The sequence below is a fragment of the Perognathus longimembris genome, chromosome 17, assembly GCF_023159225.1.
Source record: "Perognathus longimembris pacificus isolate PPM17 chromosome 17, ASM2315922v1, whole genome shotgun sequence".
In the NCBI taxonomy this organism is placed as follows: domain Eukaryota; kingdom Metazoa; phylum Chordata; class Mammalia; order Rodentia; family Heteromyidae; genus Perognathus; species Perognathus longimembris.
In genome coordinates, this window is record NC_063177.1 from 13,861,208 (window position 1) to 13,888,733 (window position 27,526).

General features: G+C 46.3%; 1 protein-coding gene across 1 annotated transcript; it reads right to left on the reverse strand.

Annotated features, from left to right (window-relative positions):
- Nucleotides 1–1,791: 1,791 nt before the first annotated feature.
- Alkbh5 (alkB homolog 5, RNA demethylase) lies at nucleotides 1,792–27,210 on the reverse strand. Its single transcript, XM_048365492.1, has 4 exons — nucleotides 25,689–27,210; nucleotides 16,061–16,141; nucleotides 4,622–4,777; nucleotides 1,792–3,447 (listed from the first exon to the last, which is right to left on the reverse strand). Exons 1-4 carry the CDS (start codon nucleotides 26,456–26,458, stop codon nucleotides 3,270–3,272), a joined length of 1,185 nt encoding a protein of 394 aa, XP_048221449.1. The 5' UTR covers nucleotides 26,459–27,210; the 3' UTR covers nucleotides 1,792–3,269.
- Between the last annotated feature and the right edge of the window lie 316 nt (nucleotides 27,211–27,526).

A 27,526-nucleotide genomic window follows, 5' to 3' on the forward strand; every position in this document is an offset into this window, starting at 1 on the left:
AAAGGCTAGAAGTGGCGCTGTGATTCAGATGGCAGAGTGCTAGCCTTGAGCCAAAAAGGAGCCAGGGACAGTGCTCAGGCCCTGAATCCAAGGCCCAGGACTGGCAAAAACAAAACACACACACACACAAAAAAAAAAAACAGGTAAGATGCACTGCCTTTACACTGTGGTTGACTTAGCACAACAGAGTACATGGAATTCAGCACCAACGCCAACAAAAATGTTGTGAGCAACAAGTGGCTACAGAACTTAAAATACTGTACATTATTTAGTTTATATATTCCACTTCCTTCCTATCTGTAAACTATATAAAACTTTTTTTTTTTTTGCCAGTCCTGGGCCTTGAACTCAGGGCCTAAGCACTGTCCCTGGCTTCCTTTTGCTCAAGGCTAGCACTCTGCCACTTGAGCCACAGCGCCACTTCTGGCCATTTTCTGTATATGTGGTGCTGGGGAATTGAACCCAGGGCCTCATGTATACGAGGCAAGCTCTCTTGCCACTAGGCCATATCCCCAGCCCCTATATAAAACTTTTTAAGTGCATGTGTGCAAAATCTCTGCACAAGGTCTTCTTGCTCCAGTATTGAATCTGCCCCCTAGTGGCACCCAAGAAATATATTCCCCAACTTCTCTGGACTGTTGCCCTCTCCATGCAACAGGGTTGGAGCTACTGTAGGAGACCAGCCAGAAGGGGCTTATAGGACTCAGGTTGTTCTTACGGCAGAAAGAGGTAGTTTCAGGCAATCAGTTGGAGGGCTCTGTTTATGATTATTACCTCCTAAGATGATAGTATATGCAGGATAACTGAGGTCAGAGCCTTTTCAATCCTTGAATCCTGTTGGGTGAAAGACCTTTTACCTAGGGGCTGGAAAGAGCCTAGCTTTGATTTTATCACAGCCCCAATTCTTTCAGAGTCCTCTCATCTTATTTACCTAGAGCAAAGAAACCAGGCATAGGGTGGCAGTGTGTATGTGTGTGTGTGTGTGGGGGGGGGTGCTTACTTCTGCTGAATGCAGCCTGAATCATATTCAGCCTGTTACTTCCTTCTCAGCTTCAACATGTCCTCTCCAGGGTATCCAAGGCCCACCTTGCCCCTATAGGCCTATCTAGCACATACCAAATACCCTGGTCACCTGCTTGTTCCCTCTGAACTGTCTTCTCTGTTAAATGGACAGTTAAAGTGGCTTGTCCAGGTTTCCACAATTTAGCAAGCAGACTGGATCTGATCACCGGAAAAGAGTAAGGGAGACTCTAGACTGAAGTCTTTGGCCAGACTCCATCAGATAGAGGTCAAAGATCTAGAAGGACTAAAACCCAGAGGTCCTCAACTTTACTCCACCCAAAATAAGCTTGCATGATGCCTGTACCCACATCATCTTGAACTCTACTGTGAACAATTGGACAGCAGGGACCAGAAGGGCTGTGTTCACTACAGTAAGGGTTTGGCCAACACACACAAGGAGTTCAAGAATTTAAGCAACACCATTTGCACACCCTTTACAATGGTCAGTTTCTTTTTGCAGCTCAGGCTGTCTTCCCCTCATTGGGCTGTAGTCTCTGACCACAGGCAAGAAAGGGATAGGAAGATTTACAAAGACTATCCTCGGATCAGAGAAAGAAGTGGACTAAGGACAAGTACACCTCTAGTTATTAAGAGGCTGGTCTCTGGTTGTCTGGGGCTCTGGTGAGCAATGAATGCCACTTCCCCAATACCTGTTCAAAGGTTTAGAAAATAAAGAGATTAAGGAAACATCAAAGGCAAGCTTTCTCTTATGACAGCATCAGACAACTGTTTCAAAATATATTAGATTTGGTTTTTATTGTAGAGCACACATATCAGGGCAAAGTGCTGCACACACAACTACAAATCATTTTTTGGGAAAAAAGCTGTAAAAAAAATAAAACTGCAACTGCTTTAGTTATGCAGTCCTGACTTGAGGAATCCACGCTGGCAAAGGAGTTCTGGCCCCTGAGAGAGGCTTCTTGATGGTGCTGCCCCAGATTTCTGCAGCTTCTGAGGCTTCAGGTCTAGGTCTCCGTACACAAAGCCTCCTGGAATGGTGGTGGGCCTGGTTGCCAGGAGGGCTTCTGCTTTTGGCAAGCTCAGGTCCTGGCAAAAAGTCATTCCTAATGAGTTTAGATCAACAAAATTTTGCAGCCTTCCAGGATCTGAGTGGGTAAAAATTGCTGAAGACTTTACTTGTTTTCTTTTTTATTATTTTTAGAAGCCCCTTCCTCAGTTCCTACACCCCTGAGGCAGAGAAGGCACCAACCCAGTCTGCAGGCCTGAGTTCTGGCCTTGGATGCAAGCTGCAGGAGGGAATAGGGGCAGGCACCCTCCTAGAAGTATGATGTGAGGAGGAGGCCCAAACTGGCCAATGAAGAAGAAAAAAAAGGAAGAGAAAGCTAAGAGACCAAAGAGGGAGGAGGAGACAAAACCCCCCAAACAAAAGAAAAAAAAATAATCCTACCACACACCACAACAATTTCCCATATTCCAAATGCTAGACTTGGAAGGACACCAGTCCTAGCTAGAAACAATTCCTAAAACTGATCCAACACGGCAAGTCTAACTGTTCCATACAATCAAATGCATATGCCTAAAAGGCAATCCAGCAAAGAGGCATGCTCTTGGCAAGGAGGAATTGTGGGCAGAACAGGCTAGAGGGCATAGAGGAAGCCCAGGGAGCTCAGCAATTGCTTTGGGGTGTCAAGGACTGGCACTAAGTATCCCCACTCAGCCAACCCAAACAGGAAGAAAAGGGTGCTTGCAGGAGCTTCCAGAGCCTGGAGAGCAGGTGAGAGGTGGGGGTAGGTAGTAGGCCCCCACAGAGCCTACAAGGGCTCCAATAAACCTGTACCAAGCATGAACATTAGTGGAGGAAGGACGGGCAGGAGGCTGAACTTGTTTAGAACAGAGAAGTTTACATTTAAAGCAAAAACAAAAATTTCTTAACCAAAACATTTTGTTCCTTTTAAATAAAGCCAGTCCAACACAGCTGTCCCTCATACCTCTACTGTCTACTCCAGCACGAGCTCTGTCCCATACAGACACCAACAGCCTTTCCATCCAGGAGGAAAAGTCAAAACAGAAGAACCCAGATCTTGGCCAATTCTGTTCTTCAGCCTTAATGGGCAACAAACCAAAGAAAAAAATATATAGGAAAAAAAACCCACAAAAAAAAAAAAAGAACAAAACCCTCAAAAGAAAACAGAAAGAGGGGCAGCTACATGAGGATTAATCAGAGTTCCAGGAGGGTGGCGCAGGCCTCAGTGCCTCCGCATCTTCACCTTGCGGGCAGGACTTCCAGCCACCTGGGAACAGTCCTCTGAGGACTCGTAAGACTTGCGCCAGTAGTTCTCAGAGCTAAAGCTACCCCTTCGCCGGTGTGTGGGCAGCAGCACTGAGCGGCGGTTTTCTTCCTTGTCCATCTCCAGGATCCGAGGCCTGCAAGGAAAGAGGGAGGGCTTTATCTGAGAGGCTTTCAGGAAGATTCTGGCCTCACCACCTCTGTGCCTAGTTTCTGAGCCCATGTCCTGATCCTTCAAGTTCAGTGGTTCTCAACAAAGATCCATCCTTACTTCACTCAGGCCCAGTACCTCCAGGGGCATCTATTCAACGTGCCAGAAGACTGAAGGCCCCACTGGTGGGAACCACACACTCCAACAGAGGCCTTCATCCATGCCTATAGAAGCACTGACACTCAAATTCTTGTCCACAGCTTCACAGCCAACCTTGTCTTAGGGCATCTTCTAGTCACCCAGTGGGATATCTGCTTGACTCTGAGTCTGGTTCACAGAACACTGCTGGAGAGACAGCCTTCTCTATCCCAGCTCAAGACTCTCCACAGTCCTACCCTTCCTTCCTCTTCCTTCCCTCCATCCCTCCCTTGTTGGTCATGGGGCTTGAACTCTGGGCCTGGGTGCTGTCCCTGAGCTCTTTAGCTCAAGGCTAGCACTCTACAACTTGAGCCACAGTGCCACTTCTGGTTTTCTGGTGGTTAGTTGGAGATAAAGAGTCTCACTGCCTTTCCTGCCTGGGCTAGCAATCCTCAGATCTCAACCTCCTGAGTAGTTAGGACTACAGGCATGAGCCATCAGTGCCTGGCCTTACCATTTATTTCTATTTCTCAATTCTCCTCACTTGTGCTTCCTCCAACATTCCTTCTCTGCTTGCCATCCTAGCTAACCCCTGAAATCATTAAGCTCTTTTTTTTGCCTAACAGCCTTAGGCTTTACACTGTTTCTTACCTATAATGCCCTTCCCATCTCATCTTGAAAACCCTCCCAATGCTTCTCTAATAGATTCCTGACTCAAGTCTAAAGATCAACATTCCCTCCTAGGATCCAAGCATAATCCCTTAAGAGTGTGTACAAACAAGAGGCTATATAGCAAAGTTACAACACATTCCTATTTGTTAAAGGAATGTGTCCATACCCGACCTTTTCCCTCAGGGTATATAGGCAGCTGGTCCAGTTAGGTAGGAATGCCACCAATGTCCCTATCCTGGCGGAACCAGACATAAGGTTTTGGAAGGGTGGCAATCCCAGGCTCCTAACCAGCCTACCCTGTCCTGCAGCTAGTCCATGGACTGCTTTACTGAGTGTCCCAAGATGAGTACCTGTGTGCAGCATCAGGGTCCGCCTTGCGATGGGACCTCTTGGGTTTCAGAGCAGGGTCCCTGTTGTTTCCTGACAGTCGGTCTGAAGCATAGTTGGGCGGCAATACAGAGCTGCTCAGGGACTTTGTTTCCAATCTAGGAGCATCTAATCTTGTCCTGTAAAGGAAATACATATGAAGTCTCTAATGGGTCTCTGGTGAAGTCACAGGTCTCTTCAGACCAGTTCTAATTTCTGGTCACAATGAGCAGAACCCAACCTGGCATACAGCTCAGCACTCTTTGCTCTGTATCTTGGTCTTCTTTGTTGCTGTCTTTTTATTTTTCCAGTCCTGGGGCTTGAACTCAGGGCCTGGGCTCTGTCCCTGAGCCTCTCTGTGCTCAAGGCTAGCGCTCTGCCACTTGAGCCACAGTGCCACTTCTGGCTTTCTCTGTTTATGTGGTATTAAGGAATCCATGCATACTAGGCAAGTACTCTACCACTAAGCAACATTCCCAACCCCTCTGTATCTTGGGTCTTCTTGCAACTCAACTAGAAATTGGTCTAGGTAACTTCCAGAAACCATCTTTCCCAAGTCTTGGTTTAGGAGGGGAATACTCTGTAATCCTCCAATGATAAGAACTTGCTGGGGCTGGGAATATGGCCTAGTGGTAGAATGCTTGCCTCGCATACATGAAGCCCTGGGTTCGATTCTTCAGTACCACATATATAGAAAAAGCCAGAAGTGGCACTGTGGCTCGAGTGGTAAGAGTGCTAGTCTTGAGCAAAAAGCCACAGTGCTCAGGCCCTGAGTTCAAGCCCCAGGACAAGGAAAAAACAAAACAACAAAAAGAACCTGCTGTCTCAAAGGGACAGACCAGAGGACTCTCAACTGCAAGAGATAACCCCTTCTAAACCCACACAGGCCCAGGGATTCCCCATAGGCATCTATTCCACTTGCCAGAAGATCTCTGAGGGCCCCACTAGTAGGTACCACATGCTCCAATAAAACAGGAAACAGGGCCACCCTACTTTCTCATGTAAAAATATAGGTAGGCTGGGTTTGTGGCTTAGTGGTGGAGTGCTTGCCTAGCATGCATGAGGCCCTGTTTCGATTCCTCACTACCACATAAACAAAAAAGTCATTAAAATAAAAAATATTAAAAAAATAGGCAACTGAACAACTCATGGGGGGGAGGGAAAGGGGGAAGGGGGAATGAGGGACGAGGTAACTAACAGTACAAGAAATGTATTCAATGCCTAATGTATGAAACTGTAACCTCTCTGTAATTCAGTTTGATAATAAAAGTATATATTAAAAAAAAATAGGAGGGCTGGGGATATGGCCTAGTGGCAAGAGTGCTTGCCTCACATACATGAAGCCCTGGGTTCGATTCCCCAGCACTACATATATAGAAAATGGCCAGAAGGGGCGCTGTGGCTCAAGTGGCAGAGTGCTAGCTTTGAGCAAAAAGAAGCCAGGGACAGTGCTCAGGCCCTGAGTCCAAGCCCCAGGAATGGCAAAAAAAAAAAAGACAGAGGAGTGGGAGCCCAGGTCCACTCCACAACCATGAATTTGGTCTGGTTCTGCCACAACCACTCTTCTGCTTGGTTCCAGGAGGCTAACCAAATAGGACCAGAGGGCTTCTGAAGCCAAAGTCACCACCCAGCACCATGTGTAAGTTTCAAGAGAAGGAACATAATGCTTAGTAAAAGGACATACAGATGAGGAAGAGGAGAATGGACATGCTGGTCAGAGATGCTCAGGGCTAACTCTGAGTCCTTTATAAAGCCAGACCAAGAAATTGCTGCCTTGTTAAAAGCCAGCCTGGCCAGGAAAATCCATGAGACTCTTATCTCTAATTAGCCATCAGAAAACTGGAAGGGGTGCTATGGCTCAAGTGGTAAAGCACTAGCCTTGAGCAAAAGGAGCTCAGGGACAGTATCTAGCACCATGATCGACAAATAAATAAATAAAGTATTGGACTTTTGATTTGTAAAAAAAAAAAAAAGAAATTGCTGCCTTGAGAAACCTCAAGAAGGCCCGGAAGCTGTTTATTTTTATTTTTATTTTTTTGCCAGCCCTGGGACTTGAACTCAGGGCCTGAGCACTGTCCCTGGCTTCCTATTGCTCAAGGATAGTACGCGACCACTTGAGCCACAGTGCCACTCCTGGCCTTTTCTGTTTATGTGGTACTAAGGAATTGAACCCAGGGCTTCATGCTTGCTAGGCAATCACTCTACCCCTCAGCCACACTTTGAGCCCCGCCCCACCCCAAGCTTCTTATATAATACAGGAAAGGCTAGAAAATAAGCAGATGGGAGCCAGGGGCAGGAGAGGGGCTTCGGTAGCAGACTGGGTAGGGAGTGACAGGGGCACAGCTGGCAGAAGGACCAGAAGTACCTTTTCAATAATCTACTGAGTACCAAGTACTGGGGTATAGACCAGGTGGGAAATTTAAAAACTACATCCATTCCTTACAGATCCCACAGCTGCCTCGCAGCCCCTTTCTCCATTAGGTGGTGGCCTACTGTAAGCAATGGGGAAAATTGGGTCAGAAAGGCAGTAGGTCAATGTTCTGGAAATCATGAAAGAAAAGGTTTAAGCCTAGATGAAACTTCAAGCCTGACAAATAAGAACTGCTGGGCTGGGCTAGAGGTGGGGTACCTCTCTCCTGAGGATGGCATCAGCATAATCATCACTTTTCTTGTTCAGGTACTGGGGCTTGAACCCACAGCCTTATGTACTACCTCAGCCTTTCTTGCTCACAGCTGGTGCTCTAACACTTGAGCTATATATCCATTTTGCTGGTTAATTTGAGATGGAGTCTCACAGACTTTTCTGTCTGGGGTGGCTTTGAACAGCAATCCTCCAGGTTTCAGCTTCCAGTTAACTAAGATTACACACATGAGCCACTTGTGCTGGACAGCATCTTCTTCTTTCCAATGAGGAACCAATGTTCTGATGCCCACAGGCCAAAATCAGTGTGACAGCAGACAAATTGCCATCTCTGCCACTTCATTTTGGTCTAAGAGAAGGAAATGGCCCACCAGTCTCAGCATTCACTCTGGACTTCTGCAGGCTCAGACTTCATACTGGTTCTGCCCCTCAGTTCCAAGCTAGTCATTATTATTATTATTATTATTATTATTATTATTATTACTTTGCCAGTCCTGGGCCTTGGACTCAGGGCCTGAGCACTGTCCCTGGCTTCTTTTTGCTCAAGGCTAGCACTCTGCCACTTGAGCCACAGCGTCACTTCTGGCTGTTTTCTATATATGTGGTGCTGGGGAATCGAACCCAGGGCTTCATGTATACGAGGCAAGCATTCTTGCCACTTGGCCATATTCCCAGCCCGCTAGTCATTATTCTTATCAATTTCCCCACCAGAGAAAAGGAAGAACATATATAACTGGCTTTAAGACAGCATTCAGTTCTGAGAGTCTCTGATTCAGACACAGTGCTTACTGGGCAAAACCCAGACCTAAGAATGTCTGAATGAATTAACGGCTATCCCCTACAGCTCTCTCCTACTCTAGTGTTGATGTCCAGATGGCAGAGATCAAATCAAACAAGACTGTTAGTCATTAAGCTCAACTTGGAGGATTCTAAGAGTCTATAACATTATAAAGATTCTTAACTTTTGTCAGTCGTGAGGCTTGAACTCAGGGTCTGGGCACTGTCCCTGAGCTTTTCTGCTCAAAACTAGTGCTCTACCACTTTGAGCCATAGCTCCACGTCCAGTTTTCTGGTGGTTAACTGAAAATAAGAGTCTCACAGACTTTCCTACCTGAGCAGGACTGGAATCATGATCCTCTGAACTCAGTCTCCTGAGTAGCTAGGACTACAGGCGTGACCCAACAGCACCCAGCCATATTATGACTTTATAAAGACTATTAACATTATAAAATAAAGTCCTCTCCTCTGGTATCCACAGAGCTAAGATTCCACACATTGGGGCTGGGAATGTGGCTTAGCAGTAGAGTGCTTAACTAGCATTCAGGAAGCCCTAGGTTTGATTCCTCAGAACCACATAATTAAAAAAAAAAAAAAAAAAAAAAAAGGAAAGATTCCATACATTGCCAGGTAGCCTGTACTTAGGGTGTGAATGTCACTGGGTGCCCCCAAAGTCCCATGAAGTCCTAGTGGGGCACTCTGGAGTTGCTTCCTGAGTGGTAGACAGGAAAGAGTCACTAGGGGGCTGGGAATATGACCTACTGATAAGAGTGCTTGCCTTGTATACATGAAGCCCTGGGTTCGATTCCTTAGTACCACATATATAGAAAATGGCCAGAAGTGGCGCTGTGGCTCAAGTGGCAGAGTGCTAGCCTTGAGCAAAAAAGAAGCCAGCGACAGTGCTCAGGCCCTGAGTTCAAGGCCCAGGACTGGTCAAAGAAAGAAAGAAAAGAGTCACTAGGATACACTGCATGATCCATACACTTTGGACATACATTCTACCATGAACTAAGCATTGGTGTAGGTCCAGCCCTTATTAGCTTCTTAGAGCAGCTTGTCTGGGTAAACAGAGGCATGGGGTGGACCATCATCAAGCATCTAGGATAGAGAGATTAGGGAGATAGTTGGGACTGGCTGAGGCTCGAGAAAAGCCAAGGGTACCAGTCACCAGTCCCTGCCTGAAAATGGAAAAGGTATTCTCTCACACAACTGTGCTAACATAAGAAGTGGCTCTTAGAGAAGGGATGATCACAGGTGGTCCTACCAAACCCAGAGGGATAGTCTGGGAGCTCTGGGACCTAAAGGGCTCTGACCCATACTCGGGGACAATTATGAACAAATATACTTTGTAAAAGCTACAGAAGCTCCTACCCTCCCCACTTCCAAAGATTCAGCATGAAGTTAAGCAGGTTAAACTTCAGAACATACCCCTTCCCTTACAGAAGGCAATTCACTCCTATGCAGCATGCCTAGGAATGTAGGCTAAAGCTTTGACACAGGGGTCAAAAATCAAGATAGGAATAATACTATGCCTTATAAGTGACAAGGGTCTCTGTGGGGGCAATATCTCATGCTTGGTTAGGGAAACCAAGAACTGACCATTCACCCACACCCTGCTGAGGGACAGAACTTAACATACTTGCAATGTCCCTAGCAGGGGCTTTCCCTATGGACCCCTGGGATACTTTGGCTCCAATGGTTGGTAAACTACTGAACTCAGCCTCTCTTATAGTTTATCACATGTGAACCCCTCACCTCATTGCTTACATGCCTCACTGGCTTCCTAGTTCCCTCTAGATTTCTCTGCATGTAATGAAGTCTCTTCTTGGATCCTATCAAACCATTCACTTTATCTCTAATGTGTGTTTTAGCATAATGGATTACTTCAGAGTTCCTGGACAAAAAGCTTCTATAAAAAAATAATCTCTTGGGCTGTGAGTATGGCCTAGTGGCAAGAGTGCTTGCCTCCTACACATGAAGCTCTCAGTTCGATTCCCCAGCACCACATATATGGAAGACGGCCAGAGGGGGCGCTGTGGCTCAAGTGGCAGAGTGCTAGCCTTGAGCAAGAAGAGGCCAGGGACAGTGCTCAGGCCCTGAGTCCAAGGCCCAGGACTGGCCAAAAAAAAAAAAAAAAAATCATCTCTTGCTGAGCACTGGTGGCTCATAACTGTTATCCTAACTACTCAGGAGGCTGAGATCTGAGGATCAAAGCCAGCTGGGGCTGAAAAGTCCCTGTGAGACCCTTACTTCCAATTACCACAAAACAACAACAACAACTACAACTACAACAACAACAACAACAAAAAACAACCCTGAAGTGGTGCTGCAGCTAAAAGTGGTAAAGCGCTAGCTTTGAGCAAAAGAGCTCAGGGACAGTGGCTAGGCCCTGAGCTCAAGCCTCATGACAACAATAATAACCATTATCATCATCATCATCTCGCTTCACCTCCATTTTCCTTCCTCTCTCATTTTGCGCAGTTTAGGAATGGAACCTAGGACTTAGAGCATGCTAGACAAGAGCTCCATCACCGAGCTATATCCTTATCTTAAAGAAATCTGACAAAACGACCCCTGGCTCTGAGCTTCTTCTCCTCTTGGATAAGACCCAAGCACCATACCCTACCTTCCTGTGTGCTTCTCTGGAAAGCCCATCCCAGTGAGTCATTCAATGTCTGCCAGCCTACTGGGTTTGGAGATGTAACTCAATGGCAGAACACTTGCCTAGCACATGTGAGACTCTGGGCTTTATCACCAGCACTATGGGGAAAGAAGTCTGTGCTAGTGGTACTCCTGGCATTAGCAAAGTCTAGAACACACCAGTTTCAGTTAATATTAGGTAAATGCATCTCTAGGTACTTAATCCAGTTTTATTAACACTCTTGAGCTGAGACCCTTTTGAGCAACAGCAAATCTGCCTTGTACCACTATATTTGGTTAGACAGTACCAACCTCTGGAATATAAATCTTATAGTAGCCCTGGACTTGGGAGTCTTCTGGAAACTAAAAAGATCTCTCAAGGGTCCACAAGTCCTGAGGGTCAAATGTTGATCTAAGGCCTATCCATCTTTCACCCTCATCTGCACTGGTCCCTAAACCAGTTCCTGTCTCCAGTATCTGAACTTATCATTTCTGCCTAGCTAATAGTTTCTGTCTTAGGAATCAGATCCAAGACTGCCTCTCCCTCTAAGGTAGATCGAGATTTTGTTTTAGTTTTTTGATAGGTCCCAAAGGATATACTCTGTGCTTTTCTACCAGTGCTCCCTTTCTCTTTACTGTATAATGTACATGTAAACATAAGAACTAAGGGACTAAGTTTCCTGTGGTGCCTATCCCAGGTGCCTATATACAATAGACACAATGTTTCCAAGTTAGAAACTTTTTTTTTTTTTTGGACAGTCCTGGGGGCTTGGACTCAAGGCCTAAGCACTGCACCTGGCTTCTTTTTGTTCTAGGCTAGCACTCCACCTCTTGTATCTTTTTTTTTTTTTTTTTTTTTTTGCCAGTCCTGGGGCTTGGACTCAGGGCCTGAGCACTGTGCCTGGCTTCTTTTTGCTGAAGGCTAGCATCTGCCACTTGAGCCACAGCGCCACTTCTGGCCATTTTCTGTATATGTGGTGCTGGGGAATTGAACCCAGGGCCTCATGTATACGAGGCAAGCACTCTTGCCACTAGGCCATATCCCCAGCCCCAGCACTCCACCTCTTGAGCCACAGTGCTACTTCTGGCTTTTTCTGTGATTGTGGTGCTGAGGAATGGAAGCTGAACCCAGGGCTTCGTGCATGCTAGGCAAGCACTCTACCACTAAGCCACATTCCCAGTCCTAGAAACTTTTTTTTTTTTAAATCGGTCATGGGGCTTGAACTCAGGGCGTGGGCACTGTCCCTGAGCTCTTCAGCTCAAGGCTAATACTCTACCACTTGAGCCACAGCGCCACTTCCGGTTTTTTGGTGGTTAATTGGAGATTAAGAGTCTCATGGACTTTCCTGCCTGGGCTGGCTTTAAACCTTGATCCTCAGATCTCATCCTCCTGAGTACCTAGGATTACAGGCGTGAGCCATCGGCACCCAGCTCCAAGTTAGAAATTTCTTTACATGTACCAGTACAGGAGTCTGAACCCAGGGCCTAGGCATTGTCCCTAAGCTTTTTCACTCAAGGCTAGTGCTGTGCCACTCTGAACCACAGCTCCACTTCCAGTTTTATGGTGGGCTGGCTTTCAACTGCAGTCCTCAGATCTCAGACTCCTGAGTAGCTAGGATTACAGGCATAAGCCACCAGCTCCTGGCCCAAGTCAGAAATTCTTAAGACAGATGCCAGTGGCTCACATCTATAATGCTAGCTACTCAGGAGGCTGATCTGATATCTGAGAATTAGTTTGAATCTAACCTGGAAAGAAAAGTCTGTGAGTCTCTCATCTCCAATGAATCCAGCCAAATCCAAAACAACCAAAAGAACAAGAAATGGAGGTATAGTTCAAGAGGTAGAGTACTAGCCTTGAGTGAAAAGGGTAAGGGAGAGCACAAGGTCCTGAGTTCAAGCCCCAGTACCAGCACAAACAGAAGAAACTCTTGCTTAAAGACCATTCCAAGTAACTCACTTTCTTTCTGAGCACCTTTCCAAACAGAGTCAAGATCTCCTTCTCTCAGTGTCAATGTGTGAGTGCTTGGTGAAGCACCACAATGCAAGTAGGGAATCACAAATAACTGGGAGGTCAGCAACATCCAGAGACATGGGAGATGATGACTTTAAGGAGGTGAGCAGCCTTGATACTTAAAGCACTCTCATCTGCCAGGCACTGGTGTCTCAAAGCTATAATCCTAGCTACTCAGGAGGCTGAGATCCAAGGATTGTGATTTAAAGCCAACCTGGGTAGGAAAGTCCAGGAGACTCTTCGCTCCAATAAACTACTCAGAAAAAGCTAGAAGTGGTGCTGTGGCTCAAGTAGTTGAGTGAGCACAAAGAGACTCAGGGACAGGACCCAGGCCCTGAGTTCAAGCCCCAGAACTGGCAAAAGAAAAAAAACAATACTCTAATCAATCAGCGCTCTATCTGCAGAGTAGAAGCAAGTAAGTCCTACAACTGAGTTCCAGCTTCTTAAACTCAAGAGCATTACTCCAACAATGCACTGGAGAGTGAGAACAGGAAGTGAGGTGTTCACTGCACAAACACCCAAGGGACCACAAGACCCAGTTCCAAGATCCAAGGTCTTAGACATTTATTGACAATGGCACTAAACATTATAAGCACCAAATTATAGCTTTGGATTCCATTCCTGGGCAAGGTCTCAAAATGTCACTTCTAGCTTCAGAATTCCCAGCGACCTATCATAGCAGCCCATGCAATTTTTTTTTGGTAGTGCTAGCACTCATAGCTTTACACCTGATCAGTATGTCCTGTACCACTGTGCTACATCCCCAGCCAAGTCTGTGCAATCTTTATTTGAACTTAAGAAGGCAGGGTGCCAGGCACCAGTGATGCACACCTATAATACTACTCGGGAGGCTGAGATCTGAGGATTGCAGTTTGAAGCCAGCCTAGGCAGGAAAGTCCATGTGAAACTTTATCTCCAGTTAACCACTAGAAAACCAGAAGTGGTGCTGTGGCTCAAAGTGATAGAGCACTAGCCTTGAGCTGAAGAGCTGAGGGACGGCACCCAGCCCCAGAGTTCAAACCCCGCAACCGACAAAAATAAAATAAATAACAAATAAAAAGTACTAGGGATTGAATTTAGGGCATCACGTGTGTTAGGCAAGCACTCTAGTACTGCAATCAAACCCTCAGCCCATGTTCATGTAAATTTTAAAGAAAGAAAAAATTAAAAGATGGCAAGTGCTATGTATGTTGATAAATAACACTGGTCTTGCTCTACCTTACTTTTTTTTTTTTTTAAACAGGCTTGTGAGGCCCTCACACTTTTGTCTAATTATTTTGCTCAAGACTGGCACTCTACCACTTGAGCCAGAGATCAACTTCTGGCTTTTTGCCAGTTAATTGGAGATAAGTATAAGTCTTCAGATCAGAATCCTTAGATCTCAGTCTTCTGAGTAGCTAGCATTGGAGGTCTGAGCAGTACCCAGCTGCTTCTAACTTTTTGATCTCACTATGTAGCCCAAGCTGGCCCAAACTCTAAATTCTTCCATCTTACCGTCCCAAGTGATTAGGATTACAGGTGTACCACCATACCTAGCTTCATACTTACTGATGACTTCTATGGAACCCTGACAATCACTAATCCTCTCTGAGCTCTATTTAAAAGAAAGCCTGCTGGGCACCAGTGACTCATGTCACAGGCAGCTGAGATCTGAGAATCAAAATTCTAAGCCAGCCCAAGCAGAGAAATCTGACTATTTTCTCCAATTACAAAGAAAAAGCTGGAGGGAAAAAGCAGGAGAAAATGTGGGAGGGGGTAATATTGTTCAAAAAGAAATGTACTCACTACCTGACTTATGTAACTATAACCCCTCTGTCTGTCACCTTTACAATAAAATTTAAATTAAAAAAAAAAAAAAGAGGGCTGGGAATGTGGCTTAGGGGTAGAGTGCTTGCCTAGCTTGCAGAACTACATACAAGAGTGGCTCAAGTGGTAGAGACAACCTTGACTGAAAAAAAACTAAGCAAGAGCTAGAGGTCCTGAGTTAAAGCAGTACCAATTCATGTGTGTGTACACACACACACACACACACACACACACACACACACACACTCATCTTGTCTCCCTTTGACATAATGCCACGTGGGGCTATGGCTGCTATCTACCCACCCCATTGGGACAGCAGAAGAAACACTGACAAGAGGACGTTTACTGATGTTACCCAGTATATCTTTGAATCTTCTTACCAGAAGAAGAATAACCATAGTTGTCTTAACCCTATATTCTAACCACCTAGTTTTTTTGTTTTGTGCTTTTTCTGGTCTGGGCACTGTCTCTGAGCCTCTTTGTGCTCAAGGCTAGCTCTACCACTTGAGCCACAGCGTCACTTCTGGCTTTTTCTGTTTATGAGAAATTGAACCCAGGGCTTCATGCATGCTAAGGCAAGCACTCTACCACTAAGCCACATCTGCAGCCCGAATAATCTTACTTTTGTCTTCTCTCCTCACTTGCTCCTCCCAGAAGTAAAAATCCAAGCATTTTAAAAGCAAACTTGTTTAAGGCCTAAAAATAATTACATGTGATAAGAACCAAGGAAATGAGGAAAGAGGCTGGGGCTAAGGCTGGGTTTGGTAAAGTACTTTCCAAATCATGTCTCAAGACTGTGTCCATAAACATCAGAAGCATGTGCCTTTGTTCAATATTAAACTCTCTGAACAGCCCAAGAACCAGTTGCCATGGCTCACACCTATAATCCTAGCAACTCAGGAAGTTGAGATCTGAGGATTGCAGTTCAAAGCTAGCCTGGACAGGAAAGTCCATGAGACACACATCTAATTAAACACCCAAAAAAGCTGGAAATGGAGCTGTTGGCTCAAATGGCAGAGTGCTAGCCTTTAGTAAAAAAGCTCAGAGACAGCACTCAGCCCCTGAGTTCAAGGCCCTGGACTGGCACCAAAAAAGGGAAAAAAAGGGCTGGGGATATGGCCTAGTGGCAAGAGCGCTTGCTTCATATACATGAAGCCCTTGGTTCGATTCCCCAGCACCACATATACAGAAAATGGCCAGAAGTGGCGCTGCGGCTCAAGTGGCAGAGTGCTAGCCTTGAGTAAAAAGAAGCCAGGGACAGTGCTCAGGCCCTGAGTCCAAGGCCCAGGACTAGCAAAAAAAAAAAAAAAAAAAGGGAAAAAAAGACCATGTCCTTAAATATCAGAAGTATGTGCTTTTGTTCAATATTAAACTCTCTAGTTAATCAGCTGAAGAACTTACTTTTCTGATGAAAAGATAAAATAGCATTACTCTTTCAAAATGCAAGTAAAAATTAAGACTGCTATACCTTTTTGGTCTTCCAAATTTCACTTTGGCTTGCCCCTGGCATGGAGGGGCAAAAGGCACTAATTACAGCAGGACACTTACTTCCTGAGGATGATAACTGCTCGGCGTTCCTTGATGTCCTGAGGCCGTATGCAGTGAGTGATTTCATCAGCAGCATACCCACTAGAAAGAAATATAGAATATATCACCATAAAGAGTCAACAGACAACCAAAGTGCTTTGGAGCCAAAAATATGACCCAGGCCTATGGCTGCTACTTGTTTTTTTGTTGTTTTTTTCTTATTTATTGTCAAAGTGATGTACAGAGAGGTTACAGTTTCATACATTAGGCCTTGGGTACATTTCTTATACTGTTTGTTACCTCCTCCCTCATTCCCCCCTTCCCTTATGGCTGCTACTTGTTATATGGGAGGTTCAAGAGCTATATAGAAGGGAAATACCATGTTAAGATTCAGGAAGCTTTGGCCCAGAAACCACTTGAGGAAAAACCTGGCATGAGGCAAAGGAGACACACTGGTCTCTTGTGGCTAAACAGTACTTTCCCATCACAGGCTAGAAATCCTTCTTGTAAGGATCCCTTAAGGAGCCAGGCACTGGTGTCTCATGCCTATAATCTTAGCTACTCAGGAGGTTGAGATTTGAGGACTGCAGTTCAAAGCCAACCCAGGCAGGAAAGTCCCTAAGACTCATGTCCAATTAGCCACCAGAAAACTGGAAATAGTATATTCGTGGCTCAAAGTAGCAGAGTGCTAGCCTTAAACAAAAAGAGCTCAGGGACAGTGCCCAGGCTCTGAGTTCAAGCCCTCAACCACCACCACCAACAACAATAACAAAAGATCCCGTAAGATAGCACAAGAAATGTACACACTGCCCTACTATGTAACTGTACCCTTTTTGCACAACACCTTGTCAAAAAATTTGTGTTCAATTAATAAAAATTAAATTAAAACAACAACAACAACAAAAACAAAAGATCCCTTAAGGCTGGGTGTAGCTCAATGGCAGAACACTTGCCAGACACGTGTAAACCCTGGGTCCAACCTCCCAGCACTACAAAATAAAATGATAAAGATAACAATAAATAGAAGCAATAAAGAGCCCTCAAAAGAATATACCTTTATAGACACTAGAGTCAACTAGCAACTGAAGAAGAGCTTGGTGAGGAGACAAAGAGTTGTTTAACTTCTCTACCCTTTCCCTTTCTAACATTCAGAGGAAGCCAGGGCAGCGTCTGACAGCATTGAGTCACATAAAGAACAAGGACCGCCAAGTTCCAAAACAGAATTTCATCTACTTGGAAAAAAGCTTTCAAAGACTCTTTTGGGGGATCCAAGTTTTTAAGACAGCTGTGTTTGGGATATTTTAAGAATTTCTATCACAGTCAAATTTCTATTTATTTTCAACAAGCCACATGATTTTAAAACTGCTCATAGGCTAATGAATGTGGGGAAAAGACTGTCCTCTTCTCAGCTAGCATCCTTCTAATTTGAAACTCTTGTTCTCAAGGCCTTCACATGCTCTCACTAGGAGTATAGCACCAAAGGGACAGATCCATACAGCCAGACATTTACCTGTCCGGTCATACACCTGGTGAAAAAAAGCCTTCCCCAAAAGCTAAACCCAAAGACACATGTCAAAGACACAAATCTGCAGTACCAGATAGAGGCAATATTCCCTACTGTTAAAAAGTGTTATCATTCTGTTTGACTTGGCTATAGGAACTTGATTGACCAAGGGCTCTAACTTCTCTAGCAGGAAGCTACTTCTTATTGTAGTTCTAAAGCAAATCCAGATGTCTGTTAAAGCTGAAGATTGCCCCGAACTTCCAAAGAACTCCAGAACAATGAACTACATCAGGTTCCTGCCCTGACCCCATACCTCACTACTAGTGTGGAGGTAAGGGCTAAACAGGACCACAGAAATGACCTTGGCACTGACCCAAACTAGCATGTTCACAAGTGTTGGTCTTCTAGAACTTCCTGGTATCTGTGACAATCCACTGACCATTCCTGAGTACTGAGCTCCAATGAGAGAGGGAACTCAAAGTTCTCATCAGCAGAAGCTCTCCTGGCCAAACTTTAGCAGAAAGTGCCCTGTGGAGACCACAAGAGTATTATTTACTCCTAAGAAACCTACTTGCTACAAGAGACACTGAAAGTCCCAGTCTGCCAACTTGAAACTTAATATGCCCTGGGGCCAGCCCTACCCTTGGCATGAAGGAAAGTTCTAGGGCCGTCTCCTCTTGTTTTCACAGGGAAATGAGAGCAGGAAATACCTTGTGTTGTCTAGCTTGTCTGCTCCCTTCCTTGACATAGCCACCTTCCCCTCTCTGCACCCCCTAGAAGCAATAAGTTTGCTATAAGCATCAAGAGTGACCACCTTAGAGTGACTGGAAGGAACTGAAACATATACCTCCCTCCAGCAAGCTTTCCCTAAGCCTCCTCTATCTCTTCTAGGTTTCCTCCATGCCACCTAACCACATCCTCCCAGGACTCTACTACATGTACTCTATGAAAATTGCCTTCCCCACTAAAGCTCTTCATTGGCCTCACTCAACTCTGCACAGTGAAAAAAAGAAAAATTGAAAGTCTACTAATGCCAAACACTAGTGGCTCACGCCTGTATCCTGGCAACTCAGGAAGCTGAGATCTGAGGATTGCTGTTCAAAGCCAGCCTGGGCAGGGAAGTCAGCAAGACTCTTATCTCCAATTAACCACAAGAAAACTGGAAGTGGCCTTTATGGCTCAAAGTGGTAGAGTGCTAGCCTTGAGCAAAAAGAGCTCAGAGACAGCACCCAGGCCCCAAGTTCAAGCCCTACAACTGACCCCCCGCCCCCCCCCCCAAAAAAAAAAGATGTCTATTAAGCAGCCAGGTGTTGGTGGCTCAAGCCTATAATCCTAGCTACTGAAGGAGGCTGAGAACTGAGGATTGCAGAGACAGCAGAGAGACAGTCCCTGTGCCTTTAATCTCCAATTAACTACCAAAAAGCCAAATGTAGAGCTATGGCTCAAGTGGTAGAGTGTTAGCCTTGAGCTAAAAAGCTTAGGTGGTGCCCCTAGGATGGACATGCATACACACAAAGTATCTTAAGCAGAACTGTTCTACCACATTGGAAACCTTAGTTTCTACATCTGCAAAACAGAGTGTAGCAAACCCTTCCTCAAAGGATTGGATACAAGTTAAATGAGTCTCAAAAACTATATGAGGGACTGTGTAGGACTGTACATCTCTTCCCTGGGGATGATCTCAGAGATAAGTTGTTAGGATACATTTCCAAGGTAACCACCATTCCCCACACCAACTCCAACTCCTGTTTAAGCTAGCTAATAGCTAAGATCATAGCCTGATGCCAGATTCTTTGAACCTGCCTCATCACTTACAGGCCCACAGGATTAAGAATACTAGACTTTTGGGAGGGAAGCACATAGCCACCTGGACACACATATCAGGAATGTGAGCTCTGGCTCAAGTTATTTACCAGATCCAAACCTCTAAGTGAAGATATGGCTTAACTTTATGAGAAACCTTAGAGCTTTCTGGACCCAGAGGGAAAAAAAGCCTGGTGCATCCTACTTCTGCATACATCAATACAGTCAGGAACTAAACATAGAAGGTAACTCATTGCCTGAGATAACTTCAAACATTCAGCTGCATGAGATACAATCTAGTGTAATGACTATGGCATCACTGGAACTACTGTACAGAAAAGAAAAACTAAAGACTGATACATAAATTATAGCTATATGCATCATACATTGTAAAGTTTTAAAGTAATTATGAGAAATGCTTTACTAATCATGATTTGTTACATGTATTTTTCTGCTAATTAGACCTAATACAAGCTCATCACAAGCGTGAAAGAACAAAAAAGAAAAACTGAAGACTCTGAAGGCTAAATAACTTGCTCAAGAATAGTTAAAAGTGGGGCTGGGAATATGGCCTAGTGGTAAAGTGTTCACCTTGTATACATGAAGCCCTGGGTTTGATTCCCCATTGACATTTTCTGGTAGCAAGATGTAATCTGTTTTGGAGACCTTGCTGACCTCATAAAAATACACAAGTAGCAGTCCCATGGGAAGAAATTTGCAAAGATAAGCCTATGTTTCCAGGGAGCTAGCTAGCACTGTATCACTGATGGCTTCACATTAACTGCACTAAAAAGGCCTGCCTGCCTGCCAGCCTTAAAATTTTATGGCCGACTTATTTTCTGCTTCTGAGCTCCACGATTGAGACTATGGCTCATTGCTAACTTCCTCTCCTTTGCTGCTGTCTGTCTTCTTGTCAGGCCTGGCAACACCAAAGGCAGCCAGTTCTAATGACCAAGAGTACCTCCTGAGGGTACATAGCCCTAACTTCATCCCGTGGTTCCTCCCCCTTCCATGGAGACAGAAGAGTCCACATAAGAGTCTAAGGTCTATCTGCCCTACTTTCCTAACTATTTTAAGGCAGAAAGCTAAATTTTGCTTTCAAATAGCTGATCAACTCTTAGCTCCAAATCTACAGGGATGTCAACTCTATCCAAACCAAACACTAATGGAACCAAACACTAATAAATGCTGAGCTCACCAGTATATATCCCATGGCTGAGTTAAACACAGTCATTTCTAGACCAGGAGGTAAGGCATGGGTCTCTGATTAAAAGTAACAGCAAGTAAGCAATTAGCCCTGAGGTGATTATTCTAATTAGTCATACTATTTTAACTAGTCCCATTCACTTTTCAGGGATAGGAGAAAGAATGCCAGATGAAATGATGTGAAGAGGAAGTAAAAATACTTATTTCTTTAAAGAATAGCATAAAAAAGGAGCCTAACTAGGTCTAACATAGCAAAGTTAGAAAACAAAAACAAAAACTGCCAGCTAGGTTGGAAAAGAATATAAAATACTTCCATAAGAGTCTGTGTTCTTGTTCTAAATATCCAGGTTTAGACATTGCTGAGTCAATGTTTGCCATGCAGCAACATCCCTGCTGACACTATTAAATATAAAACTGCATTCCTGCCATGTTGCCTTGAACAAACACAGAAACTATTGCCTCTAACAAACGAAGACTCAGATGAAATTCTAAAATCCCTCTGCATTTGCAGAGTACCACTTTTCATAAGCCCTTTCCTTTTTCTTCCTTACCAGTCCTGGGCTTGAACTCAGGGCCTGGGCGCTGTCCCTGAGATTTTGTGCCCAAGGTAGTGCTCTATCACTTGAGCCATGGTACCATGTCTGGCTTTTCTGAGTGATTTATTGGAGATAAGAGTCTCATAGACTTTTCCTGCCCAGGCTGGTTTTGAACCATGATCCTCAGCTCTCACTCAGCCTCTTGAGTAGCTAGGATCACAAGCATGAGCCATTGGCACCTAGAAAGCCCTTCTTTCTTACCTGCAACTTTACTGCTCCTTACCTCTGGGCTGGAATCCTAACCAAGAAGAGAAGGGGCTGGATCAAATGGTAGAGTGCCTGTCTAGCAAGAGGGAAGCCCTGGAATTCCTCCTCTATTCAGGATTTGATGAGATGCACTCCTAACATGCAATTATTCACATCCACCTACATACCCAAGTAAACCAGGTGCTAAGTAAGCAGGTGCTAGAAGATTTAAAAGTAATGTGAGAGTCTAGAACCCTAGAGGAGTGGTTCTGAACTGGGAAGGACTGCCCTACAACCCTTATTTCCTGGGACACTGGGCAATGTCTGGAGATATTTTTGGTTGTTAGGAAAGTGCTAGTGGCATCTGGCAGATAGAGACTAGGGATGGTAAATTTTCTGTAACATATGGACAGCCTAAGAAAGAACTGGAGAACCCTGAATACGACAGTAGCACTTAAGCTCTAATCCATACTCTCCATGACAGCCTTCAATGGTCTCTAATAGTGAACTCCAGCTGTCTTACAACAGCAATCCTAGCTATCCCCTTTACCCATGGTTATGCCAATTGCCACCACTGCCAAAGCCTCTGCTGCTATGTGCTCCTCCCTCACACACATACTTTTTGTGTGCTAACACTGAGGCCTGAACTCGGCCTGGACATTGTACCTTAGGTTTTTAGCTCAAAGCAGGCACTCTGTAACGTGAGCCACATCTCTACTTCCAGCTTTTTTTTTTTTTTTTTTTTTTTTTTTGCCAGTCCTGGGCCTTGGACTCAGGGCTTCTTCCCGCTCAAGGCTAGCACTCTGCCACTTGAGCCACAGCGCCGCTTCTGGCCGTTTTCTGTATATGTGGTGCTGGGGAATCGAACCTAGGGCCTCGTGTATCCGAGGCAGGCACTCTTGCCACTAGGCTATATCCCCAGCCCCAGTCCTGGGGTTTCTTGAACGCAGGGCCTGAGCACTGTCCCCGGCTTCCTTCTGCTCAAGGATAGCACTCTGCCACTTGAGCCACGGTGACACTTCTGGCTTTTTCTGTTTATGTGGTGCTGAGGAATCAAACCTAAGGCTTCACGCATTCTACTGCTCAGCCACATTCCCAACCCCTTTGGTGGTTATTGTAGGTAAGAGTCTGAGACTCTTCTGTCTTGGCTGGCTTCAAATCTTGATCCTCAGATCTCAACCCTCTGAGCAGCTAGTATTACAGGCATGAGCCACCAGTGCCCAGTTGACACACTCTTCTTTACTTGGTTAATAGTTACCCTTCAAGTTCCATCTTATTTCCTCCCAAAAATTTCCAAGACTCCACACTAGGTAAGATGCTCTTTCAAAATGCTCTTGGCAATTGCCTTCCTGGCTATGCCTATACACCTGGTCCAAGGCCTCTACTAGGTTTGAAGTACATGAAGGTTAGAGTCTATTTCAGGATGTACCAAAGTCCTAACCCCTAATCCACCAAGAAAGCCAGTTTTATGTGAAAACAAGTACACACATTGAATGTCTATCCTGTGTCAGGATTATCTGTTTAATTCTAATAAACTTCTGAAGTTGTCATCATCCTCATTCCACAGATTAAAAAAAAGCCAGATGAAGTGAGCTGAATTAAAGCCTGGGGCAGTACTATTTAGGATATGGCTAGGCATCTCACACTTACTCCACAGCCAAGTTTCAATACAGGAAAGGTTAGAAAGGACTAGAAAAGCTTTAGGACTTTACTATTCTGAGGAAGACAAAGAGGGCTTTCCTGATGATCCTGCTTGTCACTAACAGACCTGAATATTAAGAATTGGAGGGCTGGGAATATGCCCTAGTGGTAGAATGCTTGCCTCCTATACATGAAGCCCTGGGTTCGATTCCTCAGTACCACATATACAGAAAAAAAAAAAAGAAAGAACGAAAAGAATTTGAACCTTCTACTCTTCAACCCAGGCATTGCATGTGTTGGGGAGATTTCCCTATTAAGAAGCTGAGGACCTAACCAGGTGCCCGTGGCTCACACCCGTAACCCTAGCTACTCAGGAGGCTGAGATCTAAGGACCACGGTTCGAAGCCAGCTGAGGAAGAAAAGTCCCCGTGAGACTCATCTCCAATTAAACACTCAAAAACTAGAAGTGGCGCTGGGCTCAAGTGGTAGAGCAGTAGCCTTGCGCACAAAGAGGCTCAGGGACAGTGCCCAGGCCCTTAGTTTAAGGCCTATCATCAACAACAACAACAAAATCTTAAGACTAGCTGGGTGTTGGTGGTTCATGCCTGTAATCCTAGCTACTCATGAGGCTGAGATCTGAGGATCTAGGTTCAAAGCCAGCCAGCTGGGGCAAGAAAGTCCATGAGACTCATTTCCAATTAACCACCAAAAAAAAAAACACAGGAAGTGGAGCTGTGGTTCAACTGGTAAGAGGCCTAGCCTTGAGCAAAAAAATCTCAGGGACATTGTCCAGACCAAGTTCAAGCCCCAGGACTGGCACAAAACACACACACACACACACATACAAATTAAATAAAAAGCTGAATACTAGGCCCCAAGACAAACCTTCCTAAGAACTTAGGAGTATGTACAATATTAATATCCCATTAAAAGACCAAATGGGTCTTGTGTGAGGCCCTTTGAACACTGGGAACATTCACAAAGGCAGATCTCCAACCTGCCTTACACAACAGTACCCTTGGGAGGGTCTGCCCTGGAAATTCCATCTTAAAAGGTTCTGCCAAGAACCTTCTGGAAGCATTGTGAAATCTGAGAAGATGGACAAGGAAGTATCTGATAGGTAAGTTGTCCTTTAGGTTACAGGCGTGTAAGGAAGTCAAAGGGCTGCTTCTGCCACTGACTTCTAGGTTTTTCCATCAGGAGGCCATAAACATTTCAAGGTTCTGCTGCTGCCGGGAGCAGTCTCAGCTGTTCCATTCAAATAAGATAGATGACCTGCACTGGTGGTAGTAAGAGGGCCAGTGGGACCCTGCTTCTCCCCACAACTATGACCTAAGGTGCTGATGGCACTTCAGAAGTAAAGCTGCTCATAACAAAATCCTAATATGTTCTCACCTTGTACTTGGTGGTCTGAAAAGCTGTAGTCTAGACATCTTAAAGAGATTCTGGGGGTTATTGAATTACATTACTAGGCTTACCTTTTTCAGGTCTGGAAGGAGGTAAGTCTCCAAATAAACTTTTCACTTTATATCAATACAAGTGTTCCAGAAGATGATACTCCCTGGGGGCTGGAGCACTGAGCTCATTCTCTGCAGGATTTAGGGCCCCAAATAGGCCAAGAGCCCAAAACCTGCTGTTCACAGAACTACAAGGCCAAACACCAGGTCAAGAGCCCAGCTGTATTTTGTTTTACTGAGTCCTAATAACAGGCAATATGTCCTTACAAAGAACTTGCGGGCAACCAAGAGGGGAGAATTCAAAGAGCATGCTGCACTTTATTCCAGACCATGACACTAAATTGTTCAACTTCAAGAAGTCACTCTCCCTCCAGAGAATGGAAAACCCATATCAAATCAACACTCTTGGGCCTCTGTATTTTCTGTTAAAGATCCCATGAACATTCAGTTAAGAAAACGAAAAACAGGGGCTGGGGATATGGCCTAGTGGCAAGAGTGCTTGCCTCCTATACATGAGGCCCTGGGTTCGATTCCCCAGCACCACATATACAGAAAATGGCCAGAAGTGGCACTGTGGCTCAAGTGGTAGAGCGCTAGCAAGAAGAAGCCAGGGACAGTGCTCACACCCTAAGTCCAAGCCCCAGGGCTGGCCAAAAAAGAAAACGAAAAACAGGACAAGGAAGACTTTTTTCCCCCCTCTTATTTTCTTTTTGGTGTAGACTTAGAAATGGAGGCCAAGAACAAAAAAGTGACTCTGAACATCTTAGCCCTCTGGAAAAACACTTTTAGATGAATCCTGTTAAGAAGCCTGTAACAACCTCAAACCTTTTTTGTGTATGTTAGTCCTGGGGGTTGCTATCCCTGAGCTTTTTTGTGCAAAGCTGGCTCTCTACCACTTTGAGCCACAGTTCTACTTATGGTTTTGTGGTGGTTAATTGGAAATAAAGAGTCCTGCCTGGGGGACTTTGAACCATGATCCTCAGATCTCAGCCTCCTGAGTAGCTAGGATTACAGGCATGAGCCAGTGCCCGCCTCAAACCCGTTTTTAAGTACAGAATTACACGTCTGAATTCCCTGATTCTCACTATACTATTTTTAACTCATATCCCTTCTCCTGCTCCCCACAAACTAACAAACAGAAGGATGGGTCGGTATGGTTAAAAAGAAAAGAAAAAAGCCTGGGCTCCTATTGGCCACCATCTCCAGGACCCAGGAGGGTAGTTAAGGCAGCAGTGGGTTTTTCCCAGGTGGGTTACCTGAGCACAGTCACACTCCCCCTGCGCACCGGCAGGGAAAGCACGGGTTCGGATACCCGGATAGGCTTGAACTGGAACTTGCATCCGAAGCACAGCGCGGAGTCGCTAAAGAAGGACACAGATACGATGGGGCGCTCGAAGATGTGGATGGGGTCCACGTGAGATACGATGCAGCCGCCTGGCTGGTAGTCGTTGATGACGGCGCTGTTGACAAAGCCCTCAGGGATGACGCGGTGCTCCACCAGTTTCTGGATCACCAGCTGGTGCACCCACTCGGGGATCTCGTCCACGTCGCCGGGCGGGTAGAGGCGCTCCTGGCCCGGCCCGCGCTTCTGCAGCTGGGCGCCGTACGTGTAACCCTCACCAAAAAAGTACTTGTTGCGCAGCGGGGCCCGGTCCACCGTGTGCTCGTTGTAGAGACCCTTCTCGGCGCGGGACACCACTTCGTCGATGCGGGCCTCGATCTTGGCGCACTCGTCCTGGCTGAAGAGACGCATCTGGCGGATGCCGCTCTTCACCTTGCGCGCCTCCTCCTCCTTCTGCAGCTGCTGCTCCTCATAGTCGCTGCGCTCCGGGTCCGAATCCTCCTGGTACTTGCGCTTGGTCCCGGATACCGGGTAAGGCTCGGCGGCGGCGGCTGCCGCAGCCGCGGCAGCCACGGCGGCGGCGGCTGCAGCCGCGGCCTCCCGACTACCCGCCTTGTAGTTGTCCCGGGACGTCATGGACTTGAGCTTCTCACGCAGGTCCGTGTAGCCGCTGGCTGCCGCCATGGCCCCCGCGACGTTGCTCTAGGGTCCTCCACGGCGGACGGGCATGGCTCTCGGGAGACGGGCCCGGAGCCCCCAGAGGGAAGGGGGTCCTCAGTGCCGGGCCCCCATGCGTAGCCCGAGAATCCGGAGGGAGGTTTCGAGGAGTCGGGCCTCAGCGGCGGCGGGTCATGCAACGGTACGGACAACGGGACTTCTTCCTCCTCCACCTTCTCCACGTCCCCGGGGGCAGGGGCGCCGACCGCGCCTCATGCCGCGGAGGGCGGTCGCAGAGGTCCGACCCGACTCCCCGTCAGACCCTCCGACGCCCAGCCCGCACTTTAAAGCGCTCCTCACGACGTCACGGGCCGACCGCCCGCCCGCCGTCCGCCAGCGCCGCTCCTCAGCGGGCTTTTAGGCGCGCACGCGCAGTACTTACGGCCACCGCGGCTCCGAGCGCTGTGGGCATGCGCGAGCGTGTGGACTGGGTCGGCGGAGGTACCGGCGCAAGCGCACAAGGAGGTCCTGGCGTCGACCGCCGCCCCTCCCCCTCCCCCCTCCCCCCTGAAGGGTTTCGAGGGAGCGCTCTCAAACAGCGACCTGCCTCTACGCCGCGCCGCGTCTGAGACCGAAGGGCTCCCTCCGCTGGGGTGCGCTCACGCTGTCAACAGTGTTGCTAAACTGCGTCATGGCATCCTCCGAATACCCGTAGACGCTTCAGCCCCCAGCGCACAATCACCGGGGAACCGCCACAACCTAGGCTGTCCCGTTACCGCCCCCTTTGGTGCTTCCACTTTTTTAATTGGACTGCCAGCCACGCGCCGAACGAGCCCAAACTGGAGTTTCTGTAACTTGGTTGGTAGTCACGCCTGTCAATCATGGGGTTTCCTTGGCTACTGCGTCCGTCATTTAATTAGCTGTGGGGAGGGCCGCGAGGACCCTTGAAGGACGAATGGGTGGTTAAATAAGTGCCTGAGTGGCGACCCTGCCAGAGGAAAGGACGCCTATGGAAACTCCTGAAAACGGTGGGAACTTATCAAACTGTAAGATCGAGAGCCCCGGGCCTCAGCTCTTAACAAGACGAGGACGGTC